A 14,330-nucleotide genomic window follows, 5' to 3' on the forward strand; every position below is an offset into this window, starting at 1 on the left:
ACTAGCCCAATCTATAGATAACATTTTTAATGATCTAACTATATTATTTCTCCTAATTTATTATGAATTCACATGTAATAGGGTATTAAAAGTCTGTATGTATTTTGAATTACGCTATAGATTGACTATACGTTAATAGTTAATTTTTCTCTTTCATTGCATTAACTCTCCTCCACCTAGACAAAAATATGTGTACATCCTTATAGTTAGTTGGCATGGATTGTTGAAGATACCTTAAGAGTGTCTCCAATAATATAGTCAATCACTACTTATAAGAATCTATAGATAACACAATGAATAACCGTTCTAATAAACTAGCTATATAATTTTCTTCTAATTTAATTTGAGTCCACATGTAATAAGTATTAAAAGTTTACATGTATGTTAATTAGAATGCGCTATAGACTAACTACACGTTAATAACTAGCTTCGCTCTCTCTTCGCATTAACTCTCCTTTGTATAGATAAAAATATGATGTGAATATCTTTATAGCTAGTTGATATAGATTGTTGGAGACACCCTAAGTGCATGTATGAGGCCAATGTCAGTTGTTGAGATTCCACACGAGGTTGAGTGATGTGTAGAGAGAAATGATATTTAGTATTTAACAGACAGACTATTAAACAACTTACTACTGTCTAAACAATTATATAAGCTGTTATTGGCCATATGGATCTTACATACAACTTTTATAAATAATACATTATACGTGTTGTTTTTATTACTATCTAAAAAAACATAGATGAATCTTACAGACCACCGTTGTATCTTGACCACCACATACCCTGAGAGCAGCTTCGGCGCCATAACACTGGCCGGTTAGGCTAGACTGCTACCAACAACTACACTAGGTATATTTTCTGTGAGGTCCAAACGTTAAATGCTACTGTCTCTATCCTGAACGATGCTACTTAGGGTTTGTTTAATTCTCCAAATAAAGTTTTGTAAAGCTACATCATATAAACAGATTAGACAAAATCACATTTGTTAAAAAAATTGTTCAATTGGTTATATCTATTTAGATATATTGAACTGATATTGAGTTGATTTTCTGTTTAGCTGTTTAAATCTAAGATTATATAAACAAATATAAAAGTTAAAATTATGATTGATTGCTCGTATAAAAAAGATTTTATGACACTGATAAATAAGTCTATATGTATGAGTGGATAAAAAGTATACATCTATCAAGCCAGACTACAGAATAAAGCTTAAATAAGCTAAACTCCTGAGCTAGGATAAAATCATATATTTACATCTATCGGATCAAACTAAAATAGTAGAAAAGAGCAAGTAAACATGTTTCTCCCAACATATTTCTCCCTAAAATTATATATATCTACTGAACCACGCTAGAAATTCGAGCATCCAAACACAATGACACCGTCCAAAGTGTACTTGACAAGACGAAAAAAATCTTCCGGCACGCTGACCACATGGATATTTTGCCAGCCAATGAGAGAATGCATGGGGAGGGGACGTGCGACACGTCCTGTGGGACCTTCCAGGTTATCTTGGTATGATGATCGTGTAAGTTCCCCATCCTAGTGCTAGCAGGAGTAGGAAGCCTGGCGTCTTCAGCAATGATGAACCACCTAGACCAAAATTGCATAATGCATACCATGGTAAGAATGGTGAAAACCGAAACAAAATCCATAGGATTATGACTTGGCAAGTTCTCAAGCGATATCCTGCTAAAATGATGCAGAATTGAAAATTTGAACAAACTTTACTTCTATGGAATTTGAGGTGTTATGCAGTAGAATTGAAAAAGGGAACAAAATATAGCAATAGGCAGGTTCTTCCTACTAGTAGGATCAACTATGGAATGCGAAGAGAAATACAAGCGTGGTTAGCACGAGCAGAATTACTTACTGAATAAAAGGTATTTATTCTGAATATTCCACTCGAAGTCCCAATGCATCCTGTCATTTTTCAGTGTCCAATATGACCAACCAAAGGAGGCATTCTCATAAACATCCAACTGTGCTCTGCCGAACATCTGATATTCACTCTGAGATGCATTTTGCACGTCCCATTCATTAACCCATTCACCTGAACAATACAGGCAGATAGTCCCATATTCAGTACTAAAATCAAGATGAAACATAGGATAATGGAAAGAATCAAGCATGCTTGAGAGAAGAATGGACATAAAATAGGGTCTTCCGACACAAATGTTTGAAGTAACTGCTATTCATCACATCTGAGAAAGAAACTATATGCAGAATGTGTACGACTAACAGGTCCCAACTCCCAACAATTAAAAAAACGGAGGAACCAACATCGAAAATAGAAAACTGGTATATGTGACCTCTCTATACTTTGAAAACTGGTATATGTGACCTCTCTATACTTTGTAAAAGGGTTGGCATTGTAGAAACATTATAGAACCGTAAGTAGGTAAACATACCGACGAAGACAAGAGGCCCATTTGAGCTCTTCAGATATTGTAATTGTGGTGCTCTCATCTTGTAAATAAAGTCAATATTCTGAGTGGAAGTCATGCTGGCAAAGTTTGGATCGAACAAGTTGTAATAATGTAAATCAACTACAACATTTGAAATACCAACAGCAGCTTGAAAGAGTTCCATTGGGTCTGCATTCCCGATTCTTTGGCAGAAAATAACATATGCAGTTGATGAATGGTTTCGTACAATTTGGTAGCCCCTCATATAGTAGGACACTAGAACATCTAAAGGAACTGTAGCTGCAGAAGGTTCATTCAGAAGCTCAATGCCCAAAAGGGAAGGATGGCCTCCATACCTGCAAACCATAAGTCCAAGAAAACTACGTATAACATTTCAAGGATAGAGTAGGATATCTAAGAACATCAGAAAACTACTCCATGAGAGGAGATGCCATTGCTGACATATTTTGACGATAGAGAACCAGCCCAGGAGAAATGCAGATGACACCATTCCAATGGTTTAAGATGAAATGCTAGGCGAAAGAATACCTTGTACTCATGAAGTCAATAACTTCCAGTGTTTGCGTGATATATTCAGGTGAGGGCCAGTCCACAGAACCATCCCTGCTTGCACTATGTTCCATTCCATTTTGAGAACCAGGAGCAGCATGAAGGTCGATTATGCATTTCAAACCATAATATCTAATCCAACAGAAATAATTTCATGTCACTAATCAAACCCTAATATTATAGCATTAGAAAAATCAGGGATCTCAAATACCGCAAAGAACAGTTTGGAAATAAGACATACTTTGCCCATGAGAATGCTTGGTCCAGGGCTGCCAAAGATCCTCCAATAAAGGGAGAAGGTGGATAAGGATCTTGTGTTATCCACCATCCGACAGGAATTCTCACAGTATTAATTCCATGTTGAGATAGGAAATCAAAGTCACCTGCTGTAATGAAACTTCTTCTGTGCTCCTTAAGAAGCAAAAGGAAGAATCAACGGATGTTATGCATAAGACAAAAATGGATTGGTCCAGCAAAGTTCAAAAGAAAGTGAGGGCCCTCAGGCATACTTCTAAGACCATCTTCGCCTTCTCATAACCATAACCGTTGGCAAGCTGGTAGTCCCCATGCAAGTTATTGGCAACAATCACCAATTCAAATGTCGCTAAATTATTATCCCATCCTGGTTGGAATTGATAAGTGGAAATAAGCAGGTGATCGTTTGTTGCCTAAGTTAAAAGAAAATTGCAATGTCTTATTAATGGCACGGACTCATGCATGAAGGCAACTAAGGGACAATCACATATAACGCTTCAAAATTGTCCAAATGAAACTCAGGACTAAGCAATACTTGCACATAGCCTCCATTCAAAGGTTTGATATGAACCCTTCCATCATTCCTTTCGATGTAGAAAGTCTCACTCGACAGCGGTTCCTTTGCAGTTGCCAAGATCAGACCATCTTCACTGTCTGATGACAAAAATTGACCTCCAAGGCATCGAAGCTGAAACTCGTTTTCTGACACCCTCCAAAGCTGTTTAAAGAAAAAAACCAGTAAAGGCAATTAGAATACCAGAATGCACAAGCAAATAACAACATTGCACCATTTTGATGAGTTGCAGTTGCTTCAATACCAACCATACATGTGGACTGGCAAAAATATGCCAACATATGTAAAAAAAAATACACTGTTGACCCTACAAACATTTTGACCACACAGCACAAATATATCGCCAATCCTTCACCTAAACTATTCAGCGTTCAATTAAACTTTGCAATGGTTCAACTCATCATGTCATAGATCCTAACATGAAACCACAATGTCCATCAAATTAATCATAACGAAAACTCAAGAACAATGCATGATAACTGGGCAAAACAATTCAGGAAAGAAATATATCACATAACTGGACAATTGTACCCAATGGAAGAGCGCGGAGTGAAATTAAGGGCTAGTCTATTATAACGTACTTAAGTCTTAGCATGAGAGGGCTAACTTAGCATTTCTGCACTATTGTAAAGTCTAAACAAAACAGTAAGACCAATATGCTTCACATTTTTTTTAAAAAAAAACAGACTAGTATATTTGATATACTATCATAGCTGTAATTACACAAAGCCTGATCCCCTTGTAAACCACAAGCCAACAGAATAAATTCCTCACCCTGAATGTCTCCCATGTTGAGGCCACATCACGGTCCACGGTCACATTTGAGCCACCCCCATTGGCCACACTAATATACTTATTCAATACAACTGAGCGGAGCTGCACCTGTGTCCCATCCTGCAAATGAGACCCCAGGATCAAAATCTTGCAAGCATTGCAGTTTTCCAAGAACCCACAGCGAATAACTAAGAGCAATCCACCTACAAGCATGTCACCATTGGGAATCCCATCAAAAAGTGATGGCTTAATCCACCCTTCAACCACCAGCCATCCTCCCAAGTTAACACCCTTAACCTTGGACAGCCCATCCACTGCAGAAGAATTGAGGATGTTCAAAAGGTGGTATAGTGGCATTTCATACTATCTTATGCTGTTGGGGGAACTTTTACGGACAACACCATACAAACTAAGACTTTGGAAGCTGAGCTACCATTTTTTTATATGAGAAAATCATTCATGCTCTAATCAGATTCATGGAATTTACTATTTGAGCTCCCCACATTGTATCTATAAATTTGAATTTACCACTGGTACTACAAAGGTATAGTTAACACATAATTAAGTCAAGATATATGGACAATGTGTATAAGCAGCTGAATCAAATTGTACATTTGATAAATGGTATCTGCAGAGCCTGCTAAGACTTACGAAATGCATGTAAATACAGTATAATTTCCTCAAATCATCAATGCCCGTGCAGGTAACATGTGCATGAATGGCATAATGGTATAATGGGTCACTTGTATTTTGCGCCACTGAACATGAACTAATTCAACACCGATTAGCAATTGTGCCAAGAGGGATAATTCTGAAACCAACTTCTCACAAGTTGGCAAGATAGCTGAAGTGGCCCAAAAATTTAAGGAGGAATTACAATCAATATATTAACTTAGACTTACTTCCCCGATAACTAATTACTGCCTTCCCTCTGAATTTGCATCTCAACACTAACCACAGAAGCTTGCCCCCCAAAAAGCCATCAAAAGCGCACGACCAACTGATCAAGACACCTCACCTGAACAGTGGCAGGAAGAGAAAAGCACCCAAGAAAGCAGTACTAAGCTAAAGCCAAGAAGACCACCCATGCCGGAGCCCTACCACAACCCGCGGGACCAAAGCCACTGGGGAGGACGAGGATATTAAGGCGGCGGGTCCGGATGCCTTCCTTGTCTCGGAGTTTATCCCAAGGCGACCGCGCGAAGTCCGCACTGGCGCTGCCGGTCGCCATTAGCAATTAAGGAATGGAACTGAGGGGGGCTAGCTGTGCCTGGTTTGGTTGCTTACCGCGGCGGGATTCCGTGGAAGGGATCCACGAAAAAGAAAGGCTTTGGGCGATTTTTTAGTCGCGGGTCGCGGCCGGCGGACGGAGGGAGGAGCGTGGCGGTGGAGGTGGGGGCGGGGTGGGCTACTGGGGTCTGGGGAGGGAGATGCTCCTCGCCTCCTCGGAGATTTTTTATATACTTTTAATATTTATAAAATATATTTATTTCAAAATATTGCATATTTAAACTACGTGTGATGCTCCTCGAACACGACGTGTGATGCCAACAAGTTGGGTCGAAGGCCGAGCTCGCTCATCTTGGGGAATTTCTTATTTTATATTTTGAAAATTAATTTTTTTAAATAGCTATTTTTATTTTTTTAATTTTCGAAATATTAAAAATAAAAGCTTTTCTGTTGGGTCGGCATGATGGGTGAGGTGGGCCAACAGTTGAGTTCGGGCGTAACATAAGGGCCTGCAGGCCCGATAGGTATGGGCTTTTGCTCAGAAGCTGTTTCGGTCCGATTTGGAACGGTCCAAGTCCGCAAGTCCGACCAAACCATACCAAGCCAGCTAGGGTTCCGCCCCCACTCGGCCTCGCCTCGCACGCAGGCTCGCAGTCCCCGATCCCCCCCCCCCCCCCGCGCCGCCGCCTCCGTCGCCTCCCCCTCCCGCCGCGGCCGCCCGCCGTCTCCGCCGCGCCCCTCCGGCGGCGCTTATCCGGGATCATCGCTGCCCTACCCTGCCGCGCGCACCAGCGGCGCCCCTGCGCGAGGATTCGTCTCGGCTTCTCAGGTTCCGATCCCGATCCGATTCCACTTATCCGATTTGTTTCTGCGGTTCTGGGTTGCATGATTAGACTCACTGGTTGGGAGATCGGGTGCTGCGGACAGCAATTCTTGGTTATGTTGCCTGTTTTAGTTGGACAGGAGTAATCTAGGGTTCCTAGGTTCTGGAGTCTGATTTTGCTGCCCTTGAACTAAGATGGACTTAATCTCGCAACCGTTAGCTGATTTTGCGTTAAAAATGTGTTTTTTCCATGGTTCGAGGCTTGGCAATAAAGATGGACTTAAGCACATGTCTTGTAGTTCTGAGTTTTGGGAGATTTTGTATAATGCACGATTTAGTTGTGGCTACTGCATTGCTCATGGATTCTTGGTGAATCGGGTTTTGCTTTGGCGCAGCTCGAACCAATTCACTTGATTTAGGTCAAACAAGTAGCTAACAGGAACAACAACTTTGTGGGTGTTACTTGTTTATTACTGCAGGGAGCTTCAACTCTCAACTTTCCATAAGAGCCATATGCATGACCCAAATACTAACTTGTAAGGTGAACTGCCCTTCATGTATGGGTGTGCAAGTTATCCAGTGAATGAAGAGTATGCGTTATTGTTAATAGGATATCTTTTGTTTATGTGACCATTGCCCATCTGTAACAATTTTTTGAATCATTTGATCTCCTCGAACAACAGAAATCCAAAGTGAAATTATTGGACTCTAGTAAGCTTTGTAGTTGGACAGGGGTATCCTATGTTTTTGTAGAATTTATCATCCTTGGAGTTGAAATGGCTGCTCCTGAAATCGTCTTAAGCTCACAATTATGGCCTAGGCTTCAGATTAATGTGTGACTTTTTTGGGTAGTTGTATGTTGGAATCTTCTTTAGGAACTTTTGATGTTCACATTAATCACTGAGTTTTGAGAGATGTTCGCAAATCATTTTTAAAATGTAATATTTGCGGGTATTGCATTCACGTATTGTGGCTTGCGGGGTTGTTCAGTTGTTGCTTGAATGTATGCACTTGTTTTAGGTGAAGTGGGTGCCCACAACAGGGCAATCTTGTGAATATTTTCTGGTCAGTCCTGTTGTTAGCTTGACAATGCCATGATCTTACTTTTCAGTAGGAGCTATCCATCCACTTAAACTACATGATCTCGGGTACTGTAGTTTAGAGGTACACCCGTGACAACACCCCCCACCCCACCCCCCCAAAGAACACCTTGAGTAAGTAACTAATAACAACTTGTAAGCTGGTCTTAACTGTAGTTTCATGAAGGATATGCATGTTGTTGTGCAATTAATGAAGAAGATTCAATGCGAATAGAGGTGAATTTCAGAGAACTACACTTCTGTTCTCAAAATTATCACAAAACTACATCTTTTGAAACCCTTATCACAAAACTGCATGTATTATTAAAAAAACTAAACATTATAGCAGCTACTGGCAACCGGGATCCACATGTCATGCCCATGCGGCTTTTCTGACTTAAGGGTGGCTGGCATGTGGGCCTGACTTGTCAGCTCATGCCAACATATGTAGTTTCCTAATAATAAGTGCAAAGTATGTGTTGTTTTGCGATAAGGACTTCAAAAGCTGTAGTTTTCCGATAATTTTGAGCACAAAAGTATAGTTCTCTGATATTTGCTCGTGCGAATAAGAAGACCCATTAGTTTTCTACTATTACCCTAGTTTCACAAGATTGTTGAAGCCCTGGACTTCTATGAATCACTGGCAATTCATAGGAGATTCATAGACATATGTCTTTTTCCCCTTATTGTTTATGCTCGAGCAGCTTTGCTCATCCTTCGGATGCCAACTATCTTATCATGTCCCACAGGTTTAGTTTTGATATAACTCAGGTAGTCCACATGCCTTTTTAACATATTGTTGGGGCGCATGCTCTTTTTAATTTTTGAGCTCTTTACCACTTCTTCTGCTCTAACCATTTCACATAGTAGCTTTTAAATTTGCAAGAAGTAACACCATATGTCTCACTTCAGGTTGCTGAGAAGAGAAGTGGCACATCCTACATGGATGTCATGCAGACAAGTGACTCTTCACATCATGGAATTGTAGAAAACAGCCCATATAGAATTCCATATGATAGACATGCTGAAGGTGGCCAACTTGGTAATTCATGGTATTTTAGTAGAAAAGAAATAGAGGAGAATTCCCTGTCAAGGAGAGATGGCATTGATCTGAAGAAAGAGTCTTATCTTCGCAAGTCATACTGCACTTTTCTGCAGGATTTAGGGATGAGGCTTAAAGTGTAAGAATATATTCTACCACAAATATTTTATCATTACTTGTATTCCTGAAAATATAACACCCATCTCATCTGTACTATTTTTTAACTCTTATTCTTTTCTAGTTTGCTTGTATGACCTGTTATTTCACTGCAACTTAGTTTCTTCCTAATAAGCTTTTGTTCCTGTCTCATTTCTCCTGTTAAGAACTTCTCAAATGATTTTATGACTGTTGCTGTGCTCACTGTATTTTACAAATATGAGGAAAAATCAAGTGCACATCTGCAGTATGAATGATAATCACATGGCAGTTACATGTAGATGATTTTTTTTTTGTATTCTAGGGTACTGCTATGGACTGAATTTTGGGGAAGGGTAGCTAGGGGTGTGGATTGGAGATAGGTTAGATTGGTAGGGGGCAGTAAGAAAACAGGAAGAAGAAGCAGACAGAAAGAGGGAGATAGAATTCTGGTTTACTCAGCAATAGCCGGCCCCTTATATAGTTGGGCTGCTAACAATCAATAAAACTAAAGAAAAACGATAAGATATAATCCTAATAAAAGGTAACTTATCTCAACTATAAAGAAAATACGGATAAGAGGATCCATCATGTCTGATCCTGAATTGGCTAAAGATGATGCTGGGATTGTCGCCTTCCTATGTGCCTTGCATGGTCCACCACAACAAGTACATTACGTCTCCTAGGCCGTGCCCTTTATAAATAGACACAACATTTGGTGGGAAGATTAAATGAGAGTAATAGCTAAAACATATACTATCGAGAATTTTTGTTAGAATATTAGGGTGGTCACATAATTTTCCATATATTACAAGATCTATGTCCCTAGTGTTTGAGGAGGCACAGCAGGTAAAGATTTGAGGATACATAAAATGGATTTCTAGAGGTAGGTAGCCAAGCATTCAGAGAAGTAGACTACTCAAGTGGCGATTTAATCATTTGTGCTTCCATTGCATAGAATGGGCTTGTCTGGTTTCTCCTGGTATTTCAGTAAATCATACTGAATACTAGTTCTTATTTAATCATGTCACATGTCCTTTTTTAGGTAGTTTATAAATCTGGCTATTGAACTATCCAATTTATTCATTTGTTCAGATTCATTTTTATCCACAATCATGCCTTGTGAGCTTTGTGTCTAGGCTTAGTTTTCCGTACCAGGTTCTAGTGATCATTTGGTGCTAAATAGATTTGATATGTTGATGCTTAATGTAACCTCTCAATTATCAAGCCATAGTTCTTTCTGTTTGCTTGATAGATGTGCTAGTACACACCTGTTCACCCTCTTTTGTGTTTGGAAAGTTGCTACTTAAGTACATATGAAGTTGAGCACATCAGTTTTGTTCTTGTTCCTTTTTTCTAATAAGTGACTTGATGATGCTTCACAAACACAAGATTGTAAGAAATTACCTATATAAGTTGAGGCAGTGATTTTGCTCCTTTAATTGGTTACATTATGGTGAATAGTACTTTTCAGGCATGCAACTTAAGGCAATACCATCATTTTTTAGGTAGGACAGAATAACTGCTTTGTGAGATAAGCCAGCAAACATCCCTTTATGTTGTTGCATGGATTATGCTCTCTTGTTCCACTTGATACCTGTATATATTACCTTTTCTTTCTGATAACAAATAGCTTTATCATGTAGGCCTCAAGTTACAATTGCTACAGCTATAGTGTTCTGTCATCGTTTTTTCCTTCGGCAGTCACATGCAAAAAATGACAGGCGGGTAAGTCTGATTGAAAATGTGTATGCGCTTGCAGATATTTGCAGGACCTTTTGACCTCTTTGTGTCCTTGCCATGATTGTAAAGTGGTAGTTATGTCAAACAAAGCATTTTTTCCTTTTACCTGCAATCACTTTGTGTACATGAGTACATGGTAGTGAGTGCTATCTTAGCAGGTGGTAAGTCATCAATGCTTGTTGTTCTATTACCACTCATATCTTTACGTACTATAAAAGATGGAGTTAGTGGTGATGATGGTGGTAGGTTATACAACATTCATCTTCGGGGATTTTCTGTGGATTGATCTTTGTGTGCATATTCATGTAGGATCCCCTGTGGAGAATAGGATTTTCAGCACACAGCTGTATCATGTGGCTTATGATATGAATTTCTTGATTTATTATAATTACCTGTGCATGATGAATAGGACAGAGAGCAGTGTTTAGAGTATATTGTCTTTTTGAGATCAGTTGCAATGCACGGGCACCTTGCTAGTGTTTTATTATGTTACAAAAATTCGTTTCTGATATGCATCGTAAAATAAAGTTGGTTGACAATATATCTTTTTCTTTGTAGCATACACCATTCATCACACTGCTTCATAATTGTTACTTGCTAGGAGTGTTTCTCATGAACTGCTAATTAAAAGTTATAATTTCATGCAGACAATTGCAACAGTTTGTATGTTCTTGGCGGGAAAAGTTGAAGAAACCCCCAGACCTCTGAAGGATGTCATACTCCTTTCCTATGAGATCATCCACAAAAAAGATCCTGCTGCAGTTCAGCGAATTAAGCAGAAGGTGAGATATTTGAATTTGATGAGAGCATACATCTTGATATTCATGTTCTAGGCAATCCTTTTTCTTTTCAGTTGACAGTGATATAACTGTTTTCCCCCCTGCTATGATCTTCTGAAGCCATTTTTCGTTTGCATGCCCCTCCTTTTGGGGTGGGACTGCTCTATTCAATGCAATTTTATTTCCTTATTACTGTGACATAGAAGAATGGTAATTGAGGCTGTTTGTATTTTGTTTTGTTTTGTTTTGTTCAGGAAGTATATGAACAACAGAAGGAACTTATTTTACTTGGGGAGCGTGTTGTTCTTGTGACACTTGGTTTTGACTTGAACGTGCACCATCCCTACAAGCCCTTGGTTGAAGCAATAAAGAAATTCAAGGTTGCTCAAAATGCGCTTGCTCAAGTTGCCTGGAATTTTGTCAACGATGGGTATGCTAAAATTACTCTTCTTGTTACAAATAGTAATCCCCAAATATGCCTATTTACTACGCCTTAAAAGGGGTGTACAGGCTCCGCACTTCACTTTGCCTGCAATTTAAGCCCCACCATATTGCGGCTGGAGCAATCTTCCTGGCTGCGAAGTTTCTCAAAGTCAAGCTTCCATCAGATGGCGAGAAGGTCTGGTGGCAAGAGTTTGATGTAACCCCGCGGCAGTTGGAAGGTTGGTCTCTAGATGCAAAGTTAGCAGGGCATGCCTACTGCACTACTGTGATATTCATTTTCCATAGGGGTTCGCATTTTGCAACATCGCCAGTATCAGTTGTTACCACTGGTTAGCTATCTAGGATCTCATGGAAATTGGACAACCGGATATTATTGGTTTGCTCAAAATGATTGTGGAACTAGGTTAGGTCAAAGACACATAATTTCAGGATCTGCGCACATGGGAATCTATTGACTTTTTGAGTAGACATTCTGGAATGCACAAGGGTATGCCATGTACAGGAACATACTGGAGTGGACTTGTACTGGGTTGGCCACTACTTATATGGACTAGAAATATTTTGGTTGGCGATAGCTTTTAGTACAACTGTTTTGTTAAGTTAAACCTTGTCACTTCTCCAGTTTTGTTATATCTGTTTGCTACCATCAATGGCCTTTTTGGTCCTTTCTTTTCTTCTAATGTCATTTTGATGCTCTTTTATTGTCCATTCTTCTCTTCTATTGTTACTTTTTATGCTCATAATGTCAAGGATGCATGCTGACACTATGTTTTTGTGATTACTCTTTCAGAGGTTAGCAACCAAATGTTGGAGCTCTATGAGCAAAACCGTGTTGCACCACCACCATCGCAAGGGAATGATACCGAAGGGAGTTCTGCTAGTGTTGCTAATCAACGTGCTCCTGGGAAAGCTCCAGGAACAGCTGACGAACCTCCTACCCATGAAAATCATCAAGGATCCAGGCAGTCGAGCCAGCAAAACGTGTCAGGCCACCATGGCTATGACCATCCTCATCCTGAGAAGCAAAACTCAAAACAGAGGATACCTCAGAATGAAGCAAGGGATGGCAATAGCAATGAAGGCCCCAATATGTCATCCTCAATGATGGACGCAATGAAGAAGATAGACAGGGATAAGGTGAAAGCGGCCCTGGAGAAGCGGAGGAAATCTAAAGGTGATGTTTCTAGAAAGGTTGACGTCATCGATGATGATGATCTCATTGAGAGGGAGCTGGAACATGGTGTGGAGTTGGCTGCGGAGGATGAGAAGACCAAGCAGGATAGAAGGCAGAGTTGGCCCCATCCAGCACACCGGGAGGATCAGCAGAACGCTGCTCGCATGGCAGAGAATTCCGAAGAGGGTGAGCTGTCCATGGACAGCCAAGAATACCGTTCTCCAGAGCTCGACAACTGGAAGAGAAAGGACGTCCATGAGCACCGGAACTATGATCGTGGTGAAAGGGACGTTAAAAGGCTAAGGTCATGAAAGTTCGACCCCTTTGGGACAAGCTATTGGCAGTATCGAATGTAGGCTATATGACATAATGATGTGGAACCTACTTTTCGGTCACAGGTGTACTCGATGCCTATTTGGTCTGCTGGGAGATTTGAACTGTAATATATAATTTGAGAGATGGTTTCCCCGGGGAGTATGTACATGTTTAAGAAATGTTCGCTATTCATGATAAGGTTATGAGCATTCCGCAGGCTTAAGCTGGAACAGTATAAACGAGGCTGCATCAGAAGGCCATCTGTGCCTCAGAAAGTGAAATTGTGTCATTCAATATGACTATATTTATCTGATTGCATACTGCTGACTGAACCATTTTTCTGGTATGGGGTTTTAGTTGTCTGTCTTTGAACACTGGTAATGGGATTATGCATGTACTTTTGGTTGTCTGAGTACCGTCATGTTCTATTATCTACCTATTTTGGTGTTTCTCATTTAAGTTCTCATATTCATGGATCTAGTCGGGATAAGGTTTACTTTTTTGTTCTGTTTTTGTACACTACTGTGCATGCGCTTGGTAGTCTTCTACAGTTCACCTCCTTTGGGAACGTGAAGAATTGATTGTATGCAATCTTTTGGTGCCAACTTTTATGCGCGACTGCACGAGGGTAGATCTCACACAGCATTGCCATTCGAATTCTAGAATGAGAGGATTTCTCGTACCATCGAATTCTAGAATGAGAAGTTATCTTGTGTACAACGGCTGATTGCCAGTGCAAAATCGTTACTAGTTCGCATTATGTAGCTAAGGATGCAAGTGAGTAGCAATAGGTAGTTTTGTATTACTACCTTAGTTCATTTACTTAGTTTAAGTAGGTGGAAGTGTACCTTTAGTTTAAAAGTGAGTTTCGGGTTGATCCAACAAAAAAAATAAAACTTGTATCCCTAACTATAACTGCTGTGGAAAGATGGGTATTCGGGGTTTGCGACCCCGCTTGGGTGTCTGAGATAAAACGTTCACA

At 40.0% G+C, this 14,330-nt stretch overlaps 2 protein-coding genes across 6 annotated transcripts; one reads left to right on the forward strand and one right to left on the reverse strand.

Annotated features, from left to right (window-relative positions):
* Nucleotides 1-1,180: 1,180 nt before the first annotated feature.
* Nucleotides 1,181-5,992, reverse strand: LOC133930637 (probable glucan 1,3-beta-glucosidase A). 5 transcript variants are annotated; one of them, XM_062377326.1, is made up of 10 exons: nt 5,872-5,992; nt 4,792-4,898; nt 4,585-4,704; nt 3,772-3,954; nt 3,491-3,649; nt 3,223-3,392; nt 2,961-3,113; nt 2,415-2,767; nt 1,877-2,056; nt 1,181-1,596 (listed from the first exon to the last, which is right to left on the reverse strand). In XM_062377326.1, the coding sequence occupies exons 2-10, from the start codon at nt 4,795-4,797 to the stop codon at nt 1,511-1,513; spliced, it is 1,410 nt and encodes a 469-aa protein (XP_062233310.1). In that variant the 5' UTR covers nt 4,798-4,898; nt 5,872-5,992; the 3' UTR covers nt 1,181-1,510. The 5 variants fall into 5 exon arrangements, with proteins under 5 accessions (XP_062233310.1, XP_062233306.1, XP_062233307.1 ...); XM_062377322.1 differs by having other exon boundaries at nt 5,686-5,985; XM_062377323.1 differs by lacking the exon at nt 5,872-5,992 and adding an exon at nt 5,603-5,823.
* A 409-nt stretch (nt 5,993-6,401) lies between these two features.
* LOC133930639 (cyclin-T1-3) lies at nt 6,402-13,680 on the forward strand. Its single transcript, XM_062377327.1, has 7 exons — nt 6,402-6,643; nt 8,629-8,897; nt 10,540-10,621; nt 11,284-11,418; nt 11,670-11,845; nt 11,926-12,077; nt 12,650-13,680. Exons 2-7 carry the CDS (start codon nt 8,659-8,661, stop codon nt 13,342-13,344), a joined length of 1,479 nt encoding a protein of 492 aa, XP_062233311.1. The 5' UTR covers nt 6,402-6,643; nt 8,629-8,658; the 3' UTR covers nt 13,345-13,680.
* Nucleotides 13,681-14,330: the final 650 nt, after the last annotated feature.

The sequence above is a fragment of the Phragmites australis genome, chromosome 10 (genome assembly GCF_958298935.1).
Source record: "Phragmites australis chromosome 10, lpPhrAust1.1, whole genome shotgun sequence".
NCBI lineage: Eukaryota > Viridiplantae > Streptophyta > Magnoliopsida > Poales > Poaceae > Phragmites > Phragmites australis.